Source organism: Kogia breviceps, chromosome 5 (assembly GCF_026419965.1).
Source record: "Kogia breviceps isolate mKogBre1 chromosome 5, mKogBre1 haplotype 1, whole genome shotgun sequence".
In the NCBI taxonomy this organism is placed as follows: Eukaryota; Metazoa; Chordata; class Mammalia; order Artiodactyla; family Physeteridae; genus Kogia; species Kogia breviceps.
Window position 1 is genome coordinate 43,688,313 of NC_081314.1, and position 25,123 is coordinate 43,713,435.

Below are 25,123 nucleotides of genomic sequence, written 5' to 3' on the forward strand. Positions count from 1 at the left end.
CATTTGTATATCTATATAACTTTTTGAATCATCTTGCCTATTTCTAAAAAAAAAAGAAAGGAAAAAAGAAAATGCTGGGATTTTGATTGGGATTTTATTGATTCTATAAGTCAATATAGAGAGAATTGACATCTGATTTTCTATTTTTATGTGGGTCAAAAGTTTGTTCATTTAATTTAATTTTTCAGGTTTTTTCACAGGGAGTTGTTCCTAACACCTTTTCTTTTTGATATTGTAGATTCTGTTGTGACGATCCCTTTTCCATTCTTGATAGTATTTATGTAAGGTTTCTCTCTATTTTTATTGATCAATCTCACCAAGGATTCATCAATTTTCTTTTGGTTTTACTGACCTTTCTCTTGTTTATTTTCTAATCATTAATTTTGGTTTGAATTATTATTTTCTTCCTCTCTCCTTTGAATTTAATTTGCTGTTCATTTTTTAATAAATTCTTGAGATGGATGCTTAAATCCTTTTTTTAAAATATATCCATTTAAGCTGTACATTTTTCTCTAAGCACAACTTTAACTGTATCCCATAAATTTCAGGTACTCTCATTATCATTGAATTAAGCATATTATTTTATCTCTATTGTGATGTCTTCTTTGATCCATGGGTTATTTAAAAGTGCATTTTGCAATTTCTAAACATAAGGCTTTTTTTCTTCTAGTTTATCTTTCTGTTATTGTTTTCTAGCATAATTTTGTTTTGGTCCTTTACTCAGAGAACATATTCTGAACACTTTCAGTCCTTTGACATTCACTGAGACTGCTTTATGGTCCAACATATGGCCAATTTTTGTAAATGTTATGTATGTATCTTAAAGGAGTGTGTATATTTCTAGTTATTAGTAGAATTGTTTTCTATATACTGATTAGGTCAAATTTGTTAATTTTGCTCAAATATTCTATTACCTTATGATCATTTTGTCGTTTGTTCTCAGTTACTGAGAATTATGTGTTAAATCTTCTCCTTGCTTTATATTAATGTATCTTGAGTCATGTATTATACATGCCTACAAATATAGAATTGTAATTATCTTAAGCTTTTCCTCATTGTCAAATATCTGTCTTCTGTTGTAGTAAACGCTTTTGGCCTTAAAATCTAGTTTGTCTGATATGAATATTTTGGTTAGTGTTTGCCTGGTAGATCATTTCCTATCCTTATACTATCAAACTTTCTATCCCCTTGTGTTTTATATATGTTTCTTGAAAGCAACATTTCATTTTGTTTTTTTTTTCCATTGCTTGGTTTTTAATTAGAATTCTAGCCCTTTATCTGTAATAAATTTGCAAAGTTTTCTCCCAGTTTGAGTCAGACTATCTTCTATCTAGAATTTTGGTCATAATCCAAGAGCCTTTTCCTATACCCAGGTTATAAGAGAATTCACCCATGTGCTCTTCTAGGACATTTTTTAGTTTTATTTTTACATTTAGATCTCTGATTCATTTGGAGTTTCTTCCCTGCATATGGTGTGAGTAAGTAATATATCTAATTTTATTTTCTTCCAAATAATCATGCAGTTACCCCTAAATCATTTTTTTTAAAGACTGTCTTTACTTCGGTGGTTATCACCTTTATCATATACTAGATTTGTTGTGTAGTTGGGTATATTTCTGGACTTTCTGTTCTATTCCTTTTGTTTGTCTGCATGTTCATATGCTGGTACAAGTTTGTTCTAATTATAGAGGCTTTGTAACACATTTTAATATATAGTAGGTCTATTCCCCCTTGAGAGTTCTTTGTTTTTTACTGTCCTAACTATTCTTGGATATTTATTTTTCCATATCAATTTCAGGTTCAGCTGTTTAGGTCCATAGACGTGCTCATTGGAATTTTTACTGGGATTGCATTACATTTGTAAAATCGCTTAAAAAACTGACACCTTGATGAAGCTGAGATGGCCTGACTGATGACAAGGAATGTCTTACCATTTGTTTCAGGTTACTCATGTGTGTTTCATGAGTGCTTTACATTTTTTTTTAAATTAGATTTTGGACATTTTTTGTTATGTTATTCCTTAATATTTATTTTTAAAATTGCTGTTACAAATGGAGTTTATTTTTACCCATTATACCCTCTTTCTGGCTATTTGCACATACCAATGCTATTGTTTTTTTTTTAATAGATCTTTATTGGAGTATAGTTGCTTTACAGTTCTGTGTTAGTTTCTGTTGTACAACAAAGTGAATCAGCCATATGCATACATATATCCCCATATCCCCTCCCTGTTGAGCCTCTCTCCCACCCTCCCTATCCCACCTTTCTAGGTCATCACAAAGCACTGAGCATATTAATTTTATATCCTGAATTTTTTTTTTTTTTTTTTTTGCGGTATGCGGGCCTCTCACTGTTGTGGCCTCTCCCGTTGCGGAGCACAGGCTCCGGACACGCAGGCCTAGCGGCCACGGCTCACGGGCTTAGTTGCTCCGCGGCATGTGGGATCTTCCCGGACCAGGGCACGAACCCGTGTCCCCTGCATCGGCAGGCGGATTCTCAACCACTGCGCCACCAGGGAAGCCCTATCCTGAATTATTTTTGAGATGAGCTGTTCCCTTGATGAATTTTTTTTTTTGAAATTCTTTTGGAATGGTTTAATTTATATTTTTTCTCTAGTGTTTTCAAGTATAATATCTGCAAATAGAGATAGTTTTATTTCCATTTCATATGCCTCTTATCGTTTTGTCTAGTCCAGTTGCACTGACTAGTACTTCCAGAATAATATGTCTATGTATTTTTAAAATTGAACATTTTATTTTGAGATAATTGTGAATTTATATGCAGATATAGGAAGTAATGGAGAGATCCCATGTATCCTTTTTCCATTTAACCCAATGGTAATACCTGTACTACAGTATCAAAAGCAGAATATTGACAATGATACAGCCAAGATAGAAAACCATTATATCACCACAAGATTCCCTCATGTTGCTCAGTTTATTAGTCACATCCACTTTCTTCCGTTTTGCTTGTATCCGCTTCTTAAACCATGGCAACCAATTATTCTTCTTTTCTATAATACTTGTCATTTAAGAATGTTATGTAAATGGAATTGTACAATTTGGAAACTTTGGGATTGGGTTTTTTCATTTAACATATTTCCCTGGAGATTCATCCTAGTTGTTGCATGCATCAATAATTTGTTCTGTTTATGGCTGGGTAGTATTCCATGGTATGGCTGGCTATACCATCGTTTGTTTAACTGTTTACCCATTATGTCTGAATTATTTACATGTTTTGGCTATTATGAAAAAAGTTGCTGTGATAATTCATGGAGAGATTTTTGTGTGAACATAAGTCTTCATTTTTGTGGATAAATGCCCCAGAATACAGTTGTAAGATCATAGTAGCTGCATGTTTAATTTTGTAAGAAACTGACAAACTGTTTTCCATAGTGATTACACCATTTTACATTCCAGCTAGTACTGTATGAGCCATCTAGTTTCTCTGTATCCTTGCCAGCATTTGAGGTTGTTACTGTGTTTTTACTTAAGCCTTTCTGATAGGTATATAGTGATATTATGATTGTAATTTTAATTTCCCTAATGGTTACTGATGTTGAACATCTGTTCATGTGTTTGTTAGCTGTATATTCTCTTTGGTGAAACTTCTGTTAATGTTTTTTGTTTGTTTTCTAATGAAATTTTTTCTTTCTGTTTTAAAAATTCTTTATATATTCTAGGTGTTAGTCCTTTGTCAGATATGTGGTTTGCAAATATTTTCCCCCAGTCTGTAGCTTGTCTCTTCATTCTCTGAACATGGTCTTTCACAGAGCAAAAGTTTTAAATTTTGACTTCCAGTTTATCAATTTTTCCTTCTATGGATTGTGTTTTTTGGTATCAAATCTAAAAACTCTGCCAAGCACTAGATTCTAAAGCTTTTTCCACTATGTTTGCTTCTAGAAGTTTTACAGTTTTATGTTTTACATTTAACTCTCTGATCTACTTTGAGTTAATCTTTGTATAAGGTATGAAGTGTAGGTCAGAGTTCTTTTTTTTTTTTTTTTTTTTTGCCATGTGTGTATTTTTAAAAGCTCCTCAGATGACTGATGAGTTGCCACAGTTGAGAATCATTGAAATAGATGATCAACAAAACCATTTCGGGTCCTGAAAGTTTATGACGTGCTCTTCTCAAAATGTATTGAGGAGCACTATATGCTAATTAGCACTCTAAGGACAAGGGAGCAAAATGAATTTGGTGAATGTGGCATAGCAAGAAACTTTCTTGGAACTTAATTAGAGTCAGAATTCTGGATACATGAGAGAAACTCCTATCATCTGGGGGAATTGTCTTTATTTGGGAGGGTGTGATGACAGAGTGATCCCAGAGTGGAGAAGATGCTGTAAATTACAGCTTTTTGTGTACTGAATTACTTTCTCAATTCCTTGCATAAGGTTGGGAATTCATGCATTTTTTTGTTGAAAACTAATGATAAAAAGACTTCACTTTATTGAAACTTTGTAAGTTTTTCTAGGTATTATAGTGTAAATAGTTTATAGTGTTATAACTTATCTGTTAGTTATACATATGGTATTTTATTAGGAAGAAGAGAAAATGTCATTAATTTCTAATATTTAATTTAGACACATGGAAAATAAATTAGATAACAAATATTTAAGTGAATTTATTAAGGAAAAATATTAAATAATCATGCAAGATTAGATTGGAAGAAAGGGAAAAATTAAGAAAGTATATGAGTTTATTCATTTTTAACAAATATTTGTCTTTCTGACAAGCACAGTTCTAGCCACTTGGGATATGTCAGTAAATAAAAGAAATTGCTCTTATAGAGCTTAATTTCTAGGAAGGTGGATAGTCAATGAACAATAAATATAATAAGTAAATTATATAGATATTAGGTTTAACGCAGTGAAAAAAAGAAAAACAGCACAAGGTGTGGGACATTGGGAGTTGTGCAGGTTGGGGAGAGGTTGGGTTTCAATGTTTAGCAAAGTGGAAAGGATAGAATTTAATGAAAAGATGACATTTTGGCAGAGATTTGAAGGAGTTGAGGGAGTGTAAGATGTCTGGCAAACAGTAAGACAGTGGGAAGAGCCAGTGCAAAGGCCATAAGGCAGGAAGGTATCTGGTATGTTTCTGTATTTTGAATTTTGTAAGTTAATCACAAATCACTTATAAAGTTCATAATGTCAAACAGATAACTGAGACTTAATGAACATAAGCGAATTTTATAAATACATTTTCTTACAGTGGTAGGGCACCTCCTCATCTGGGGTTCATATTGCCTTGTCAGAGGGCCTGAGATTATGAACTTTGTTTTAAATCCCTTCATAACACAGTTCTTGATATTCTGAACTCTGGCTTACTCAGGCCCAAACATGAGTACTTAAGGCAGTCTTAGGTTTCCTCAAACTCCCAGAGTTAATGTTGTAGCCTGAGTGTAATGGAAAATACTTGGAGAATTTGTGTGGAAACCTTTTTTATTTTCAGCTTCTTTTTGCTCAGATTGAGTGTTTCACTTTCAGGGAAAGAGTGGTTCAAAGAATAATTAGAATTCCTTTTTTTCTGATTTAATAAATTTTGAATACTATTCCTCCTTTAAGGATAGGTATTTCAGCTTTTATTTTTCATGAGTAGCAAGTGTTTTTTTTTTTTTTTTTAAGGAAGTTCAAGCCCAGTTGTATTCTGTTTTTACTAATGACTTGAGGAATATCAATTATGACATCATATACTAGTCTGTATAGTAATGTAGTTATAGAGTGTGGTTTTAAATAGTAGGCTGTGTGGTCCCACACTATTCTGATTTGATGGTTCCCAGTATTGGATTTTTAAGTTAATTCCATATAGTCCTATATTAAATTGTCAATTGTCTCTGCCTCCAATTCTGGCACTCCCTCCACGTTAATCTGTATTAATGCAGAAAAATGTAAGTAATTTAATGGGAAAATAGCTTACTTTCTATTTAATTATCTGTAAGAAAAGCTCTGGGTGATAATTTGAAGATTTTGAAAATAAGTTTCAAGAGAATAAACTGGTTTTTATTTCTTATTATTTTCAAGGGAATAAACTGGGGTTTAATATTCTTTATTTTTTAACACCAAGTTAAAATGACACTTGCAAAGTTATTTTTTAAAATGTAACCTCTTTTTCCCTTAATCAGTAGTGAAAAAGGAAATGAATGATGACTTGAAAAAAGAAATACCTTTGTATTATCTGTGTAAGTTGATCTTCTAGTGAACGTATGGGTTATTCATTATAATATTGATTTAGTTAGGAAATTATGTTTTTGCTTATCTTATTTAAAAAGGAAAATATCAGCTTAAAATAGACGTAATTATATATTGAAGCCACTTCTTTTTATCAAGGACCTTTGAAAACAAAAGGAGTTATATAAAAGTAAAAAGTAAAGTGATAATTTATAAGTTTGAGCCTAAAAATCTCTTTTTGGTTTTATTGTTTATAAAAAGCCACACATGCTAGGTACTGTTGAGATGGGGTATCACTTTTAGGTTTACTTTTTTTTTTTTACTTGTTGATGCTATTTCCAATAGTATGCAATCAATTATTTATACTACATCTTGAACTTGAATTTCAGAATACCTTTATCAAATCACTTTGGGAACATGCAGGATAAAGATCCAGAGGGAAAACCAGATAAATGTCTGACTTTTGAATTTTCAATTAACTATAGACGTCCTTTTACATTTCTACCTTGCCTTTGTTTCTTCTTGTATCTTGGAACAACACCTTAAAGACATAGACTCTGTCTTTTTCTAAAAAAATCTGCTCTGTTTCCTATTATACTGTTTATTGTGGGGGAGGGGAACCCCCACTAGGACTATTTTTAAAGTACTGACACCAAATCAAGAAATAAACATGCGCCTTGATTTCAGATATTCTTGCTTCTTGTACCTGAGCATACAATACAGTACAAAATACAGTAATGCTGGTTGTACGTTCTTGATCCTGTTCTTAATTACTTATTTATTCATTTTTTGGCCGCGCCGCATGGCTTGTGGGATCTTAGTTTCCTGACAAGAGATTGAACCTGGGCCCTCTGCAGTGAAAGCACCATGTCCTAACCACTGGACCACCAGGGAATTCCCAGATCCTGTTTATAAAATATGGTGACCATTGAGATAAGTTTCATGCCCTAGGTTTCTTGCTTTCTTTGATATTACCATTAAATAAGCTTTTGTTTGGCAATTAAAATATTGACATAAGCAATTTAGAACTTTTTCACAGATTTGGAAGAGCAGCAGAAAACAAGGCAATTGGAAATCTAACTTAAAGGCAGCAGAGTGCTATCTGATTTGTAAACTCTCAGTCTGTCCCTCTTAAATTATGTTTCACGTAGTTGCATTGAATGAAGTCTTGTAGCAAGTTGCTTGAGGCTGTTTAAAAATAATTTTTAAAAAACATTTTTAGGGCTTCCCTGGTGGCGCAGTGGTTGAGAATCCGCCTGCCAATGCAGGGAACACGGGTTCATGCCCCGGTCTGGGAAGATCTCACATGCCACGGAGCAGCTGGGCCCGTGAGCCATGGCCACTGAGCCTGTGCTTCCGGAGCCTGCGCTCTGCAACGGGAGAGGCCACAACAGTGTGAGGCCCGCATACCGAAAAAAAAAAAAAAAAAAAACATTTTTAGTAAATAACTTAGAACTAAGCTGTTTAGTGTCTTAAGTTCTTTCAGCTTTATAATAATAGAATTTGCTATCTAATAAAAGGATAGTAAGATTTTTGTTCCTTTTAGTTTTTATATATTATGAATAAGGAAGAAATCTTTTAAAGGAAATTTTAATTTAAAAAACCTTTATTGTGAGGTAGAGTGATCTGTATTTTTTCCTCTTTTATTTTTGAACATGAAGTAATTATTGTTAATGTTAATTATAAACACAAAGTTATCAGTTATATTTTACAATTATGTTTATTGTTTAAAAAATTTTTTTTGATACAGGGATTCCACAAACACTTAAAAATTTTCATGTACAGATTTAACTTTTGCGAATTAGAAAGTGTATTAAGGAGATTTTTTTATTTCCAAAAATAGGATGACAAAATTAAAATCCATGTTTAATAATTTAAATTTGTGCATAACAGCCTTATTTCAAATGAAAGAAAAATTTGAAGTTTAGTGTCTTTGATACCTAAGTGAAATGCTACGTTATTTAGCTAGGTGAAGAACGTAAAATTTAAGGTCCTGGTTTACTCAGTTGATAAGCAAGTACTTTCCTCTTGAACTGTCCCCAGCACATACAGACAATGCAGGAATTTGCTTCATTGTTCTGTTTTAGTTTGGAAAATTATCATTTTCTCTCAAATATTATTGCTCTTTTAATTAAGGACATTTGAAAACACTTCAGCGACTTCCCTGATGGCACAGTGGTTAAGAATCCACCTGCCAATGCAGGGGACATGGGTTTGAGCCCTGGTCTGGGAAGATCCCACATGCCGCGGAGCAGCTAAGCCCATGCGCCACAATTACTGAGCCTGTGCTCTAGAGCCTGCGAACCACAACTACTGAGCCCATGTGCCACAACCACTGAAGCCCGCGTGCCTAGAGCCCGTGCTCCACAACAAGGGAAGCCACCGCAGTGAGAAGCCCGTGCACTGCAATGAAGAGTAGCCGCCGCTTGCTGCAACTAGAGAAAGCCCGCACACAGCAATGAAGATCTAATGCAGCCAAAAATAAATAAATTAATTAATTTAAAAAATGATAAATTTATTATTATAAATTTCGTGCCCCGATCCGGGAAGATCCCACATGCCACGGAGCAGCTGGGCCTGTGAGCCATGGCTGCTGAGCCTGCGCGTCCGGAGCCTGTGCTCTGCAACGGGAGAGGCCACAGCAGTGAGAGGCCCATATACCGTGAAAAAAAAAAAAAAAACTTGATAAATATAACCAACCAATGAAATTATTGGCCAGGCAAACATCATTTTAATTTTTAAAATTATATATTCTACTTCTATATTTAAAGTGGTGATTTTAGTGCTAATAAGAACTAACAAGTGTGATCTCATACTTACTATGGGCAACCATGAAAAACCTCATCCAAAAGTTACAAGGTTTAAAATATAATGCTGGTAGCTACCAGCTGCTAAAGAATTTCATTTGCTGATTGTATTCTTTTATTCCTTTGTAATTTAAATGTCTTTATTTAAAAAGTTTGACTTAAGGGTATTGTAAAGTATTTTAAGATTAGATGGTATCCAGAACATACAGCCCAATGAGTTAGTCCAATGTAATTGGAGGAATTATTAAATGACACTGACCTCATTTCCTTTAGAACAATGAAAATTAATAGTTTCACATTTTATTAGGCTGATATTCCAGATGTAGTGTACATTTAATTAAGTGTAGTTTCCTTTTAGTTATGGTATGTGTATCTGTTTTTTGTCGCAAATTCTTTCTAGTTTTACAGTTTTCCACATGTTTTCTTTCACCATTTATGATTTTTTTCAAAGCAGAACTATAAGGATTTAAATCACTTTAGCATGCAGCAAAACAGTTCCCATTCAAACAATAAACGCCATTTTAAAAGCCTTTAGATCTTCTGTCACTTCATAAATATAAATGTATAAAAACGTTATGCAGTTGTAGTGCCCACCTGCTAATTAAATGCAGATTTTCTCAAACTTACTTAAAATCTGTCTATTTGTTTCAACTCTGTCTCTGTTCAGAATACACATGGCCCTTGTGAAACTAATTATGCTTATGGAGCAGCTGTTAAATTTAGTGCAACTAATTTTATCCAATATTTTACATTTTAATGGATTACCTGTGAAGAAATTAGCAAATTAACACTTATTGTACAGTAACTGAATGGTCTTTTATGGTTACTTTCAGATTTAACAAGTGACCAAGCACTGATGGAATAAAGACATTTCTAGGACTTTTAGACAGGAAAGTTATTGGTGGATCTTGATTATCTGGTGTGAAAATTTAGGAAGACTGTTGAGTGATGCCAAGCATCTGTGTGTTCTGTATTTTAAACATGAGCAGCAGATTGGAAAGTAATGGCTTTTTCACAGAATTTTGGTAACATATGGGCTTATCTGGATCTGAGAAGTCTTTGAAGATCTTTGAACTTGACTAAATGACTTAACCTTTGCCACAGTGGGTGGGTTATATGCTTTTTTGGGGGGGAGGCATTGGCATTCTGCATTTTTTTGCTTTTTTTTCTTCCCAATTCTACCTTTTAATATCTTCTCTTAAAAATGGGGGGACTAGAGATGATGATTGGGCATTTTTGAAGATTGACATGAGAATTCCAAGATATTTAGTTGACTGGATCTATTTATAATAAGGTGGGGTTAAATCTTTTGATAATATCTTAGAAATGAATCTGTATAGATATTTATTTTCTTTTTTATAGGTTTTATTGGAAAATGATACCGCAGTCAGATCTTACTGGCAGTGGCCTGTAGTTGAAAGGACATGGACAAATGTCGGTTCAAATTTTAGCTCTATCACACATTGGTTCTGTGGCCTCTGAACTTTTCAGAGTTCAGTTTTCTCAAATCAAAAACCAAACCAAACCAAACCAAAAAAATAATCCAACTTGCCTGACCCCAAAGCAAGAAAAAAAATTCCCACCAAACACCAAAAGGCGATGACAGTAACAACTATATGTTTAAATACTGTGGAAAATTACAAGAGATAAAATAGATGAATATAGCTGACATACTTCTTATCATGTAGAAGTCCTTAGGAGTAATAGGGGCAAATATCGTGCCCTACAGCATTTTGCTAAAGAGATACACTAAACGGGTGTATTATTTTGCATATTTTAGAGCATTAAATATCAAATAAATGCAGGATTGGCTTTGATTTTTATTTACCAGCTTTGAATTCTGATAATTCAGTTGTAAAACTTGATGCAAGTTTTAGGTCCCAGTAAGTATATCTGAAATTTTGATAAGAAAGATTCTTCTTCAGTTAGGACATTATGAATAGGGAATTACTGTGTCAGAAATATACAGCAATCCCTGTTTACAAACACTTGGTCTATAGCAACTAGAGGCTTCATCCTCTGCCCCTAGTGAGGACAGTTAACCTTGGTTCTGCAGTTTAAAACACTTGGCAACTGTACTGATCCAGAGAGATTTCTCTAAAGTAGATGTAGGATCAAGTATTGACCAAAGCTGAAGAGTATTAACCCACTTAATTTATCTTAGTTAAAATTCAGAATGTGTGATGTTTCCCCCAAAGAAATAGCATTTTGTTGTTGGGTATATTTGAAATAGTCTTTTAATATTAGGTTTAAGGTATTTTCTCTCAATAGGCTTCTGTGAATTGGATTGAAAAGCCATAGTGATTTTTATGTGAGTTTCAAATAACAGACTTATAAATGAAGTTTCAAATAATTTTTTTAGCCTTTGCATGGAGAATTTTAAGCATTCATTAAAACAGAGAATAGTATAATAAACCCTCATGTAGCCATGATCTATCTTCATCAGGTAGTATTTTGTCAATATCAAGGCTTGCTTTTAAGCTTTGTTATTAGGATGGATCCAGAGTACCTTTACTCTATGGCTAATTTAGCTCCAGAATTAATACTTGACTCTATATAATATCTTATGTACAAAGTGTCTCAACTCTGGCAGGTAGAACACTACTTCTCCCCAATATGTTATTCTGGATTTCTGTTGCTGTCCAGTGTGTTTTTCCCTGGTCCCTTGGAATTTCATTTCACATATTTGTAGACTGGAACTTGTCAAAGATCTAGAGAGCCTCTGCAGATGATTTCTGGATCCCTCTCTCTGTCCAACTTCCTTCTGTTTTGTATAATGCCTTACAAAGTCTAGCACCTTGGCTTCCTTGAAGGTCTGTCTCTGTCTCCCTAACTCAGTGGGTCTATGAAGCTTCATTTGAGTTCCCTCTCCTTGCTCTGTGGCTTGGAAACTTCCCCAAGGCAGTAAGCGGGGGCAATCCTAGGGTTCCCTTTTTTGTTCCCCTTTTCTTGGGGAATTACACTTCTGTGCTGCCAGTTGTCCAATGTCTGACATAGTTGTTAAATACATTTTGTTTTCTTTTCTAATTGTTCATGGTGGGAGGGCTCTTCCCATGGCCTTTAACCCCTATGGGCAAAAGGCCATTTAACTGCAAAATTGATTATTTTATTTGTGATTTCTGTATTTTTCTTTGTCATTTTGATCAGGGGTTTATCAATTTTATTAATCTTCTTTAAGAATTAACTTTGTCTTTCTTGATCTTCTGATTCATTATTTAAAAAATTTTTTTCTTTATTTCTTTCCTTTTACCTTGAGTATAGTTTTCTATTCTTTTTGTAGCTCCTTGAGATGGAAGCTTAGATCATTTATTTTAGCTTTTATTCTTTTCTAATATGTGTATTCAGTGGTACAAAATTTCCTTTTCACTGTACTTTAGCTATAGCCTACATATTATTGATGTGCCATATTTTAGTTTTCATTCAGTTCAAACAAAACTGTGACTTCATCTTTCCCATGGGTTATATAGAAATATGTTACTTAATCCAAACATTTGGAGGCTTTTCTAGTTGTCCTTTGTTTCTTTCTTTTTTTTCTTCACTGTAGTTAGAGAACATAATCTGAAAGACCTTTCGGCTTTGAAATGTGTTGAGGTTAGCTTTATGGCCCATCATAAGATTTATTTTAGGAAATATTACAGATACACTTGATTAAAAAGGAATGCAGTTAAATAGGTGAATTTAACCATTTGTTCTAATCTTCTATATCTTTACTTTTTTTTTTCTGTTTAAAACCTGCTTATTTTATCAGTTACTAAGAGAGCTCACAGACAGCTCTTGATTGTAGATTTGTCTGTTTTTCATCAAGTTCTACCAGCTTCTGCTTTATATATTTTGAGCCCCTGTAAATAAGTGTATGCAAATTCAGGATAGTTTTATATTCTTTTTGGAATGACCTGTTCATGAAAGTCTCTATTTCTAGAAATATTTCTTACTTTGAAATGATGTTTCAAATCATGTATGATGATGTAATTTCACCATCTTTTTGTTAGTGCTTGTATGATATCTTTCTCTTTTACTTTCAAACTTTCTGTTTTTATATTTAACATGTTCATTTTGAAAGCTTGCTATAGTTTTTTTTTTTTAGTCTGATGGTCGTTTTCCTTCAATTGTATTATTTAGTCTATTTATGTTTATTGATTCCTGTTATATTTGGATTTAAATCTTCCGTCTTATTCTTTGTTTTCTATATGTCCGATCCATTTCTTTCTTTTTTCTACTTTCTTACCTTCTTTGGATTACTTTTACTGGCTTGTTAGCTTACTTTCTTTTTTTTTGTTTTTATTGAAGTATAGATGAATTACAGTGTTGTGTTAATGACTGCTGTACGGTAAAGTGACTTATACATATATATATTCTTTTTTCATGTTCTATTCCCCTAGGGTTTATCATAGGATATATATATTTTTTAAAGAAGATGTTGGGGGTAGGAGTTTATTAATTAATTAATTTTTGCTGTGTTGGGTCTTCGTTTCTGTGCGAGGTCTTTCTCTAGTTGTGGCTAGCGGGGGCCACTCTTCATCGCGGTGCGTGGGCCTCTCACTATCACGGCCTCTCTTGTTGCAGAGCACAGGCTCCAGATGCGCAGGCTCAGTAATTGTGGCTCATGGTCCTAGTTGCTCTGCGACATGTGGGATCCTCCCAGACCAGGGCTCGAACCCGTGTCCCCTGCATTAGCAGGCAGATTCTCAACCACTGTGCCACCAGGGAAGTCCTATCACAGGATATTGAATATAGTTCCCTGTGCTATACAGTAGGACCTTGTTGTTTATCCATTATATATAATATCAGTTGGCATCTGCTAATCCAAAATGCCCAATCCATCCCTCTCCCACCTCCCTAGCTTAGTTTCTTTTAATTTTGCTTTGAGTGCTTAACCTAGAAATTGTAGCATGTCCTTGACTTACTAGAGTCTAACATAAATTAGTACTTTTGTCACTTTTTTCTTGTAGTTTTGGTAGTTAAGGATAGCTTAACTAGGTGTAACATTGTGAGCACACGTTTTTCCCCTTGAGCTCCTCAAGGAAAATTAAAGCCATTTTTTTGTTGTGTATCTCACAGTTGAGCAGACTAATGCCAACTTGACTTTCTTTATATCAATGATCAGAGTGTTCTTTTTCCTTTATCATTAATGTGCAGTAACTTCATCAGGATCTATCTCAGAGTTGACTGTGGTTAATCCATTTCCCCATATATACAGTGGATCCTTTCTACATGTAGATTCTTTTAGTTCCAAAAGTGTCTTAGGATTATGATTGTAATATTAGTTCTCTTACCTTGTTTTTTCTTCTTCTGGAGCCTTAGTAAGGTTTGATGTTCATTGTCTGCCTTGTCTATTACTTACTTCTTGTTCTTTCTACTACTTTTATTTATTTTATTTTAAAAAATTTTGGGGGGACTTCCCTGGTGGTGCAGTGGTTAAGAACCCACCTGCCAATGCAGGGGACACGGGTTCGATCCCTGGTCCAGGAATATCCCACATGCCACAGAGCAATGAAGCCCATGTGCCACAACTACTGAGCCTGCGTGCCTAGAGCCCGTGCTCTGCCACAGAGAAGCCACCACAGTGAGAAGCCTGCGCACTGCAGTGAAGAGTAGCCCCCGCTCACAGCAACTAGAGAAAGCCTGCATGCAGCAACGAAGACCCAATGCAGCCAAAAATAAATAATTAATTAAAAAATTTTGAATTGGAGTATAGTTGATTTACAATGTTGTGTTACTTTCAGGTGTACAGCCAAGTGAAACAGTTATACATCTACATATATCTACTCTTTTTAAGATTCTTTTCTCATACAGGCCATTACAGAGAATTGAGTAGAGTTCCCTGTGCTATACAGTAGGTCCTTATTAGTTGCCTATTTTATATATAGTAATGTGTATATGTCAATCTAAATCTCCCAATTTATCCTCCCCCTTACCCCCTGGTAACCATAAGTTTGGTTTCTACATCTGTAACTCTGTTTCTGTTTTGTACATAAGTTCACTTATACCCTTTTGTTAGATTCCACATATAAGTGATTTCATATGATATTTGTCTTTCTGTGACTTCACTCAGTGTGACAATCTCTAGGTCCATCCACATTGCTGCAAGTGGCATTATTTCATTCTTTTTTATGGCTGAGTGATATTCCACTGTATATATGTACCACATCTTCTTTATCCATTCCTCTGTTGATGGACATTTAGGTTGCTTCCATGTCCTAACTATTGTAGATAGTGCTGCAGTGAAGATTGGGGTACATGTCTCTTTTGAATTATGGTTTTCTCTGGATATATGCCCAGGGGTGGGATTTTTGGATCATATGGTAGCTCTATTTTTAGATTTTTAAGGAGCCTCCATACTGTTCTCCATAGTGGCTGTACCAATTTACATTCCCACCAACAGTGCAAGAGGGGGTTCCCTTTTCTCCACACCCTCTCCAGCATTTATTGTTTATAGATTTTTTGATGATGGCCATTCTGACCAGCATAAGGTGATACCTCATTGTAGTTTTGATTTACATTCCTGTAATAACTAGTGATGTTGAGCATCTTTTTATGTGCTTTTTAGTGATCTGTATGTCTTCTTTGGAGACATGTCTGTTTAGATCTTCTGCCCATTTTTTGATTGGGTTGTTTTGTTTTTTTTTTGATATTGAGCTGCATGAGCTCAGTAATTTAGGAGATTAATCCTTTGTCTCTTGTTGCATTTGCAAATAATTTCTCCCATTCTGAGGGTTGTCTCTTCTTTTTGTTTATGGTTTCCTTTGCTGTGCAAAAGCTTTTAAGTTTCATTAGGTCCCATTTGTTTATTTTTGTTTTTAATTACTTTTTTTAAAAGTTTCTTTTTCTTGGCTCTTTTATCAGTAATGCCTATATTTCTTATTATATGCTGTGTTTAATTAATGTTGGAATGTTATGTTATAGTCTCTTCTTCACTGTTGTGTTGTGTATTTGTATCACTTGACAAATTTGGTTCTAACTTTGATTCATTTCTCATAGTTCCTTAGTATGGATGATAGATTCATTTTTATTTTTTTTGGCCACGCTGTACAGCTCTCAGGATCTTAATTCCATAGCCAGGGATTGAACCTGAACCCTTGGCAGTGAGAGCTGGAGTCCTAACCACTGGACTTCCAGGGAATTCCCTAGATTCTTTTTTGTTGTTGATCATGATAATGTTCAGAATTTTCCTGGATTGGCAGTACAGACAATTCAATTGATGGACTGAAGGTTTTGGGTGACTTATAAGATTTCTTGAATGACACTGCACTATTATTAATTCAGTGAGGTGGAGTTTCTTTAATAAATGGGAAACTATGGGAAAAGCCAGGTCTGTTTTCAGATCCTTTGATGTCATCTTGTTTTTAGAGAGCCCTGAGCTTCAGCCCCTTGATTTTTAGTTTTCTTTCATCACTAAGCCACCAGTGGACACTTCCCTTTTCAAAAGTGTATCTCTTTCCTAGAGTGTTAAGTCCTTTTAAAAAATCCCCCTTGTTGTTATGGTTTTAGTTCAATTTCTGTTGGGGACGAAAGTAGATGTCTGAGTTCAAAATGTCATCTTGACATAGAATCCATGTTAGTTTATTCAATGTAAGAATATTAAGTATAATTTTAATTGTAGTTTTATTTTATGGTAATTGTAGTCTTTATTTTATAGTACTCTACTTAAGAGACTATTTGAAGTATTGTAGTTATTGTTTTTGAAAGATAAAATATTAGGATATTTATTTTGATTACATGTGTTTAGAACTTATTAGCCAATTAAGAAACTTGACAAATTGGTTTTTGAGGGCAGTAATTCATTTTATTCAGGGATGTTATGGTGATTCTTCCTATTCTGTAGATATTGAAAGCATTTATCTGGTATAATAGGACATCTTGCTGTCCATTTATTGCTTATATATTGTGTGTTCTAGAGTGCCACATTTTTTATCAAATGTTTCTTTGCTTATAATATATCTCCATATTGGCTTTGGTACTCTAGAGACTTCTAGAGTGATTTATCAGAAACATATTTATTTAAGGAATGAGGGAAAAATAACATTCTAAATTTTAGTATAGTTTCTTTGACTTTTTTGTTTGTCTGGTCAGAGTAGGAAATCTCTTTACTCTTTACTTTGTTCTTAATGGAGAGCCTTCAAATATGTAATTAAATTTACTTAATAAAGTAAATGGGGTTGTTCATAGTCTAGGAAGTGAGTTTTACTCAGAATTGTTTAAAGTAATTCTCATGACTGAAAATAAGTCAGCAGCTTAATTCATTTAAAATCTGTATTTGATTTTGTGGTCCTTTTTACAGCCTTTAATAATGTTGCAAAAACTGTGTTTTGGCTTTGATGTCTTTTCCCTATTTATTCTCTTCAGAGTCATTTTTTCCTTCTTGTAGCCTATAAACGAAGTTGAGGTCTACAATATGAGAATTGAAATAATCAATATTAAGACATTGCTGTGATATTTTAAAACTTATTACTTTCTTTCAATTTCGATTACCCATGACATCATGGGTAACTTAAATTATAGATCTGCTATTGCTGTCTAGGTCATTGAGCCACATCAGCAACATTTATAAAAGAATATTCCAGACTGGCATGTATTGCTTGTATGGAGACGTAATGAGCAGAATATTTTTGGAGAATGGTAGGCATATGTTTTCTACAGTGGAATCTTTGTGTTAGGGAAAACCATTAGATGAGTTTGGAGATAATTGAGTTTATTTCAGGTATTGGGTAAGTTGGGAGGAGTAGAGATTAGGAAAGTAGTTGCTGTTGAGAGAGTGAGGCAGATAGTAATTGATAGAAGGCCTCTAATTGTGGTATTTAGCTTTGCTATGATGGTGATAAAGTGATCCTACTTTCTGGTTTCTCTGGGACAGAGCCAATTTAGGCCTGTTGTCCTTATGTTATAGTGCCTTCCTGGACTCTAAAAAAAATTCCCCTTTTATTTTCCAAAGGCTTGGATGATAGGTGATATGATTTTCATGTTAGTAGCAAACTGGTAAAGATCATGCATGTATTTAGCTGCTGAGGGTTTCCTGTGGAGAAGATGATCATCTTTAACCAAGATTATTATTATTTACCTTTCTATATAAAAGAAATATATTGAAACTTAAGTAATCCTTATGCCAGCCTTAAGATTTTAAAGGTCTATCAGAATCAGAATACCTCTCTTTACTGGATTAGCTGTGGTGTGAGAGAAACATTTCATATTCTCTGAATCAGATTTTACTCATTCATTCATATTAGCACATCCCATAGTTACTTCTTTCTCAGTGCCTGCCTACTCCCAAGTCACCTGTCTGCTATCTCACAATTCACTGGTTTGATTGTTTAATCCTTATAATAACCCTGAAAGGTAGTTATTATCAACATTTTGTAGATGAGGAAACAGATGCCCAGAGAGGGAGTAACTTATTTGAGGACACCATTATATGAGAATTTCTTTATTTTTTAACTTAATACTTTTGTAACTTTGGGTATATTAAGAGCATATACATTTAATTTTTAAGATACAGTGAAAACATAATTTTATCAAAATCTACCTTATCTGTAATCCACAAATGATTGCACATTTTGTCCAACAGTATATTTTTCTTAGTGGCAAACCACTAAGAAATGAGCTTACTTCAAAGTTTTATTTAAAAAAAGAAGCTCTTAGGGATTTGTTGTTAGAGTTTAAACTAATATTTAACTCTTTGTCTTTTGTTACACTATATTTTCACTAGTTAAGTGAAAAAGTAATTGCCAGAATCATAATGTAGAACTAAATTAAGATAACGTATGTGTATGTGTGTATATACTGTATATGTAGTGACTCTGATTATCACAAAAAAGGCCCCCTTCATTTTTATTATTATTACTTTCTTTTAATCAGAAAACTTTAGTCTGATTGATTATTTTTCAGAGATTTTAGAATAATCTCTTAAAATTTTTACATATCCACATATAATAAAAGATTTCATTAGAAATGAATAGATAATGTCTGTGGGGGGCAATAAATTATTAATAAATTAAAACTATTTTATGTGGAAAGAAGCATGTGTCAAAATTGAGAGGGAGTAGTCAAAGAGAAAATGAAGGAAATTTAACCTTTGTAAATTAGTATAATAAACCCATGTTGACATTCCTAGCAATAAATATTGTAACTTCTCAAAATTGCATATTAAAAAAAAGTTTGTGATCTAATGATACAGTATTGCTCTTCACTCACTGAATGAACCAGTTAAGGATGAAAGAAGACAGAACATACTACCAGTGAAATCCATATAATTCTCTTCAAGCCCTACATATGTCCTAAGTACCCAGGACTAGTTCATGTGATCTCTTTATCCACAATCTTTATTTATTTAGGTAATTTGTGTTTGCTCTTTTCTTTTTTGCTTGATCAGTCTAGCTGGGGATTTACCAAATTTGTTGCTATTCTTGTGGAACCAGGTTTTGGCTTTGTTAATTTTCTTTATTGCTTTCTAATCCATTGATTTTTGCTCTTTTTTTTTTTTTTTTTGATTTTTGCTCTTTAATGTTTCCTTTCTTCTACTTACTTTGGATATACTTTGCTCTTCTTAGTCTAGCTTCTTAAGATGGAACCTTAGGTAATTGGTTTTAGACTTTTCTTTTTTCTAATATAAACATCTAAAGCTATAAATTTCCCTCTAAACATTGCATTAGTTACATCACACAAATTCTAGTATGCTATATTTTTATTGCCTTTCAGTTCAAAATATTTTCTAATTTTTTTGTAATTTCTTACTTTACTCATGATTTATTAAGAAGTGTATTATTTAATTTCTACACTTTTGGTTTTTTTCTGGATGTTTTATTGTTACTGAATTCTAATTTAACTCTGTTGTGGTCTGATAAACATTTTGTATGATTTCTACTTTTGAACTGACCCTTTGATCATCATGAAGTATCCATTTTTATTTGGGGTAATACTTCTAGTTTCTGAGTGTCTAGGATGATACTTTATTTGATATTAATATATTCATTCCAGCCATCTTTGTTTACATGATATATCTAATTTTAGCCATTTACTTTCAACCTGTGTCTGTATTTAAAGTGCATATCTTGTAGATAGTGTATAGTTGTGTGTTGCTTTTAAATTTATTTGGACAGGCTTTGGCTTTTTTTCCCCCTCTCAAACAAAAGATCTCACATATTTATTACTGGACCAACCTACTAGTGCAGAAACATAGAAACAAAGAGAAAAATCATTTTCCCAATAAAACACACCCAACTGTCCAGATAGTAGTGTATGCTTTCAGAGTGATAGGGTAAGATGTAAGTGACTTTCATACAGCATAAATATTTGTACCATCTCTTGTGTGATTTAGACCCAGCTTGGTTCTTCTCCAGTATCTCATTGTGGAGGTGTAACCGATTCATTGCTTGTTTTCATCTGAATCCTTTGGGGAATAGGACAGTTCTACTTTTGTTTCTTGGCCAGGAATTGCTTGATCCTGAAAGTCTTCTGAGAGGACATGTGAGCCTTTCCAGCCTCCTTTTGGATTAATGAATATTTTTAAGAATTTTCTTTTAGTTCATCTTTTGGCTTTTTAGCTATATTTCTTTGCATTTCATTTCTTTTTCTTCTTTAAGTGGCTACTGTAAGAATTACATATATGCTCTTATGATTCAGTACTTAAAGTATGTTTCAGTGTACTTAGAGTTACTATTTCACTGTTCACACAAAGTGTAAAAGCTTTTAACTGTGTAGGTTAATTTACCTGCTCCATACTTTATTCTGTAGAAATTATATGTATTATATCCACTTTCATTATAAACCCTACAGTAAAATACTGTAATTTTTACTTTAAGTACATATGTATTTTAACTAAATTAAGGGAAGTCATTTTTTATATTTACCATTTCTAGTGGCCTTCATTTCCTTTCTAAAGGTCCAAGTTTCCATCATTTATCATTCTCTTTACTCTGAAAAACTTACTTTAGTACATACTTTAATGCATATTATTAACTATTGATGATTATGTTTTACTTTTCCTTTATCTCAAAAAGGTCTTTGATTTACTTTTTTTTAAACATCTTTATTGGAGTATAATTGCTTTACAGTGTTGTGTTAGTTTCTGCTGTATAACAAAGTGAATCAGCTATATGTATACATATATCCCCATATCCCCTCCCTCTTGCATCTCCTTCCCATCCTCCCTATCCCACCCCTCTAGGTGGTCACAAAGCACCAAGCTGATCTCCCCATGTTATGCAGCTGCTTCCCACTAGCTATCTATTTTACATTTGGTAGTGTATATATGTCAATGCTACTCTCTCACTTCACCCCAGCTTACCCTTCCCTCTCCCCATGTCCTCAAGTCCATTCTCTATGTTGTCATCTTTATTCCTGTCCTGCCTCTAGGTTCATGAGAACAATTTTTTTTTTTTTTAGATTCCATATATATGTGTTAACATACGGTATTTGTTTTTCTCTTTATGACTTACTTCACTCTGTATGACAGACTCTAGGTCCATCCACCTCACTACAAATAACTCAATTTCGTTTCTTTTTATGGCTGAGTAATATTCCATTGTATATATGTGCCACATCTTCTTTATCCATTCATCTGTCAATAGACACATAGGTTGCTTCCATGTCCTGGCTATTGTAAATAGAGAGCTGCAATGAACATTGTGGTACATGACTCTTTTTGAATTATGGTTTTCTCAGGGTATATGCCCAGTAATGGGATTGCTGGGTCATATGGTAGTTCTATTTTTAGTTTTTCAAGGAACCTCCATACTGTTCTCCATAGTTGCTGTATCAATTTACATTCCCAACAACAATGCAAGAGGGTTCCCTTTACTCCACACCCTCTCCAGCGTTTATCATTTGTAGGTTTTTTGATGATGGCCATTCTGACTGGTGTGAGATAATACCTAATTGTAATTTTGATTTGCATCTCTAATAATTAGTGATGTTGAGCATCCTTTCATGTGTTTGTTGGTAATCTGTATATCTTCTTTAGAGAAATGTCTCTTTAGGTCTTCTGCCCATTTTTGGATTGGGTTGTTTGTTTTTTTGTTATTGAGCTGCATGAGCTGCTTGTAAATTTTGGAGATTAATCTGTTGTCAGTTGCTTCATTTGCAAATATTTTCTCCCATTCTGAGGTTTGTCTTTTTGTCTTGTTTATGGTTTCCGTTGCTGTGCAAAAGCTTTGAAGTTTCATTAGGTCCCATTTGTTTATTTTTGTTTTTATTTCCATTTCTCTAGGAGGTGGGTCAAAGAGGATCTTGCTGTGATTTATGTCATAGAGTGTTCTGTCTATGTTTTCCTCTAAGAGTTTGATAGTGTCTGGCCTTACATTTAGGTCTTTAATCCATTTTGAGTTTATTTTTGTGTATGGTGTTAGGAAGACCATGACTATTAATACCATAGTCAAGCTGATGAAAACTAAAGATAAAGCAAAATCTTGAAAGTATTCAGAGAAAAAATGGACACATTACATAAAAAAGAACAATGACATGACTTACTGCTGGCTTCTCATCAGAAACAATGAAGATCAGAAGACAGTGGAACAAAATTCTTAACATGGTGAAAGAAAAAAAAAATCAACCCAGAATTTTATACCCAGCAAAAATAAGTGTTCTACTTACAAAAATAAGTGTTCTACTTACTTCTGTTTTCTTGAGGGATATTTTTGCTGGGTATAAAATTCTGGGTTGATTTTTCTTTTTTCTTTCACAAGTCATGTCATTGTTCTTTTTTATGTAATGTGTCCATTTTTTCTCTGAATACTTTCAAGGTTTTGCTTTATCTTTAGTTTTCATCAGCTTGACTATGGTATTACTAATCATGGTCTTCATATTTATTTTGGAGTTAACTAAACTTCTAGAATCTGTAAATTAGTTGTTGACTAAATTTGGGGAAATTTTGACCACCACTTAAAAAGAAATTGATTTCCATCTCATTATTTTCTCTACTTATGAGTTTACATAAACATGTTAGACACTTGAATGTTGTCACACAGATCCTATAGTATCTGTTTTTCTTTTCCTGTAACAATTTTTTTTTCCTCATAGTTCTTCAGATGGGAAAAGTTTGATTTATCTGTTTTCAAGTACACAGAATTTTTTCCCCTCTTGCTACCAATCTGCTTCAGATCTCTTTTAGCATAATGGTAATTTTAGATATTATATTTTTCAGTTACAAAATTTTTTTTTTTTACTTGTAGTTTGTCTTCTAAAATTTCTTAACATTATATTCATTACAAGCATAGTTATACTTACTACTTTAAAATCCTTGCCTGCTAGCTCCAACATCTGGCTCATATCAGGGTTGTTCAGTATTGACTATCTTTTCTCACATTTTTCATGTTTCATTGTATACCTAGTAATTTTGTATTTTATCATGGACATGGTGAATGTCATATTTTGAATACTCTGGATTCTGTTATATTCCTCTGAAAAATATTGGGTTTTTGGTTTACTTTTTTTTTTGAAGCAGGGAATTAACTTAGTTGAATTAAAATTGCAACAATTCAGTCTCTCTGGGGCAGTTGAAATTTTAGTTCAGTTCTTTCATCCTTAGCTATTTGGAGTTTGCCCTTCATATGCATGATATAGGGTTCAGCCAAAGATTTGAATAGAGTTTATATCTACAATTTTTGGCTCCTTTTACTGACTCTTTTCCAGGATTCCCCTTTCATTTTCATTTTGCGATGGTTGCCTTGAGTCTTTGTTCTGGGTTTTCAGGCCAGAAATTTGAAAGTTTTCTGTTAGAGTTTTAGCTGTCCTTCGTGGCACAGACTTAGGCTTGTCCTCAGAAAAGAAACTGATAAAATGGGAAACTTTCTTACTGCTGTTTCTTTTTTCCAAGTGTTGGCATTGCTCATCATTTTTGGTTCATAATCTAATTGCTTGAAATTACATTAAATAAATCAGCATATTTATGTAGTAAGATTTTGTTCCTTTTTAAGGTCAGTGCCTTCTTTTGGTCACTATTCAGTGACTTCGTTAGTTGTTTTTTTTATAGTTTCTATAGGATCATCAATCTGGTAGAGGCTTTCTTGTCAATACTGTAAGGCAAGATCTAAAAATCTTTACTTTTTAAAAGCACATAAAATATCCTAATACTGTCCTTCATTTTATGCAAAGAATAGCTGGATTATAGTAGAGTAGAGGAATAGTTTTATTCTAACAATTAGAAGTAGGAAATTAGGTAGAATCAATATAGAAAGTAGAGATGGTAGGGATAGGGAAGACCCTAATCCTTGCAAATTAGAATAGATACATTAAGATTTGTTATATTATCTTGAAGAGGTTTGAGTAATGAAGATTAGATTTGAACTTTAAGACTTTTTTGACTAAACAAACACTAAACCTTATATTCCTGTAAAGTTGACACATGTTTCCCTCATATCATTTAACAGAGTACTTATTCATAAAGAATCATCTTTAGATGCTTGCTTCAAACAGTTATTTAACTGAATCCTTAACTAAAGCTAAATCCTTTTCTTTCAGACAATTTTTAAGGATACTTTTATTTCATAATACAAAATATACACTAAATGTATATAATGAAATCTACTTACTGTAGGTCCCGATCAAGACCACGTCCACGTTCCCATAGTCGAAGCAGTGAAAGGTCCAGTCACAGAAGAACACGTAGTCGGTCTCGGGATAGAGAACGACGTAAAGGCAGAGATAAGGAGAAAAGAGAAAAGGAAAAGGATAAAGGCAAGGACAAGGAATTACACAGCATCAAACGTGGGTAAGTTGAAGCAGATCTAAAGCAGTGATGACTCCATGATTCCATAGCAATATTCAAACTAAATTTTCATCTTCTGAGGTTTTTCTAAGATAGAAAAAAGAAGAGAATATAATAGAGAATAAAGAAAGGATAAATCAGAATAGTTATCTCAGATTTTTACTGTGCTTCCTTTCTATTCCTGTTTTCATTTAATATTTACAAAACAATCTTAGAAACAAATAGCACTGTCAAATCTTAGTATGTCAGTGAAGGAAAATTTACATAATTTGTTAGGAAAGTTCCATTTTCTTTATCATGAATACAATATTTAAAATTTGAAGACTACTTACAATTAAAGATGTCTGTTAGCTTATTGTAGAACTGTTAGGGGAAAAGGCTAAAGATGGAACGAAGGGAAGGAACCATGTGATTTAGTGTTGGCTAGACCTCTTTCATGTACAATGAGGACTTGG

The 25,123-nt window shown here is 33.4% G+C and overlaps 1 protein-coding gene across 9 annotated transcripts in view; it reads left to right on the forward strand.

The window, feature by feature from the left end:
* Positions 1–25,123, forward strand: part of RSRC1 (arginine and serine rich coiled-coil 1) — a 443,255-nt gene that overhangs the window by 100,708 nt on the left and 317,424 nt on the right. For 7 of the 9 annotated variants that reach the window (XM_059065529.2, XM_059065528.2, XM_067033906.1 and 4 more), the window contains one exon: positions 24,498–24,671. The exons of the other annotated variants lie outside the window; for them this stretch is intronic. In XM_059065529.2, the coding sequence (XP_058921512.1) occupies positions 24,498–24,671 (174 nt within the window). The remainder of the gene's footprint in view (positions 1–24,497; positions 24,672–25,123) is intronic. 9 annotated transcript variants of the gene reach the window in all.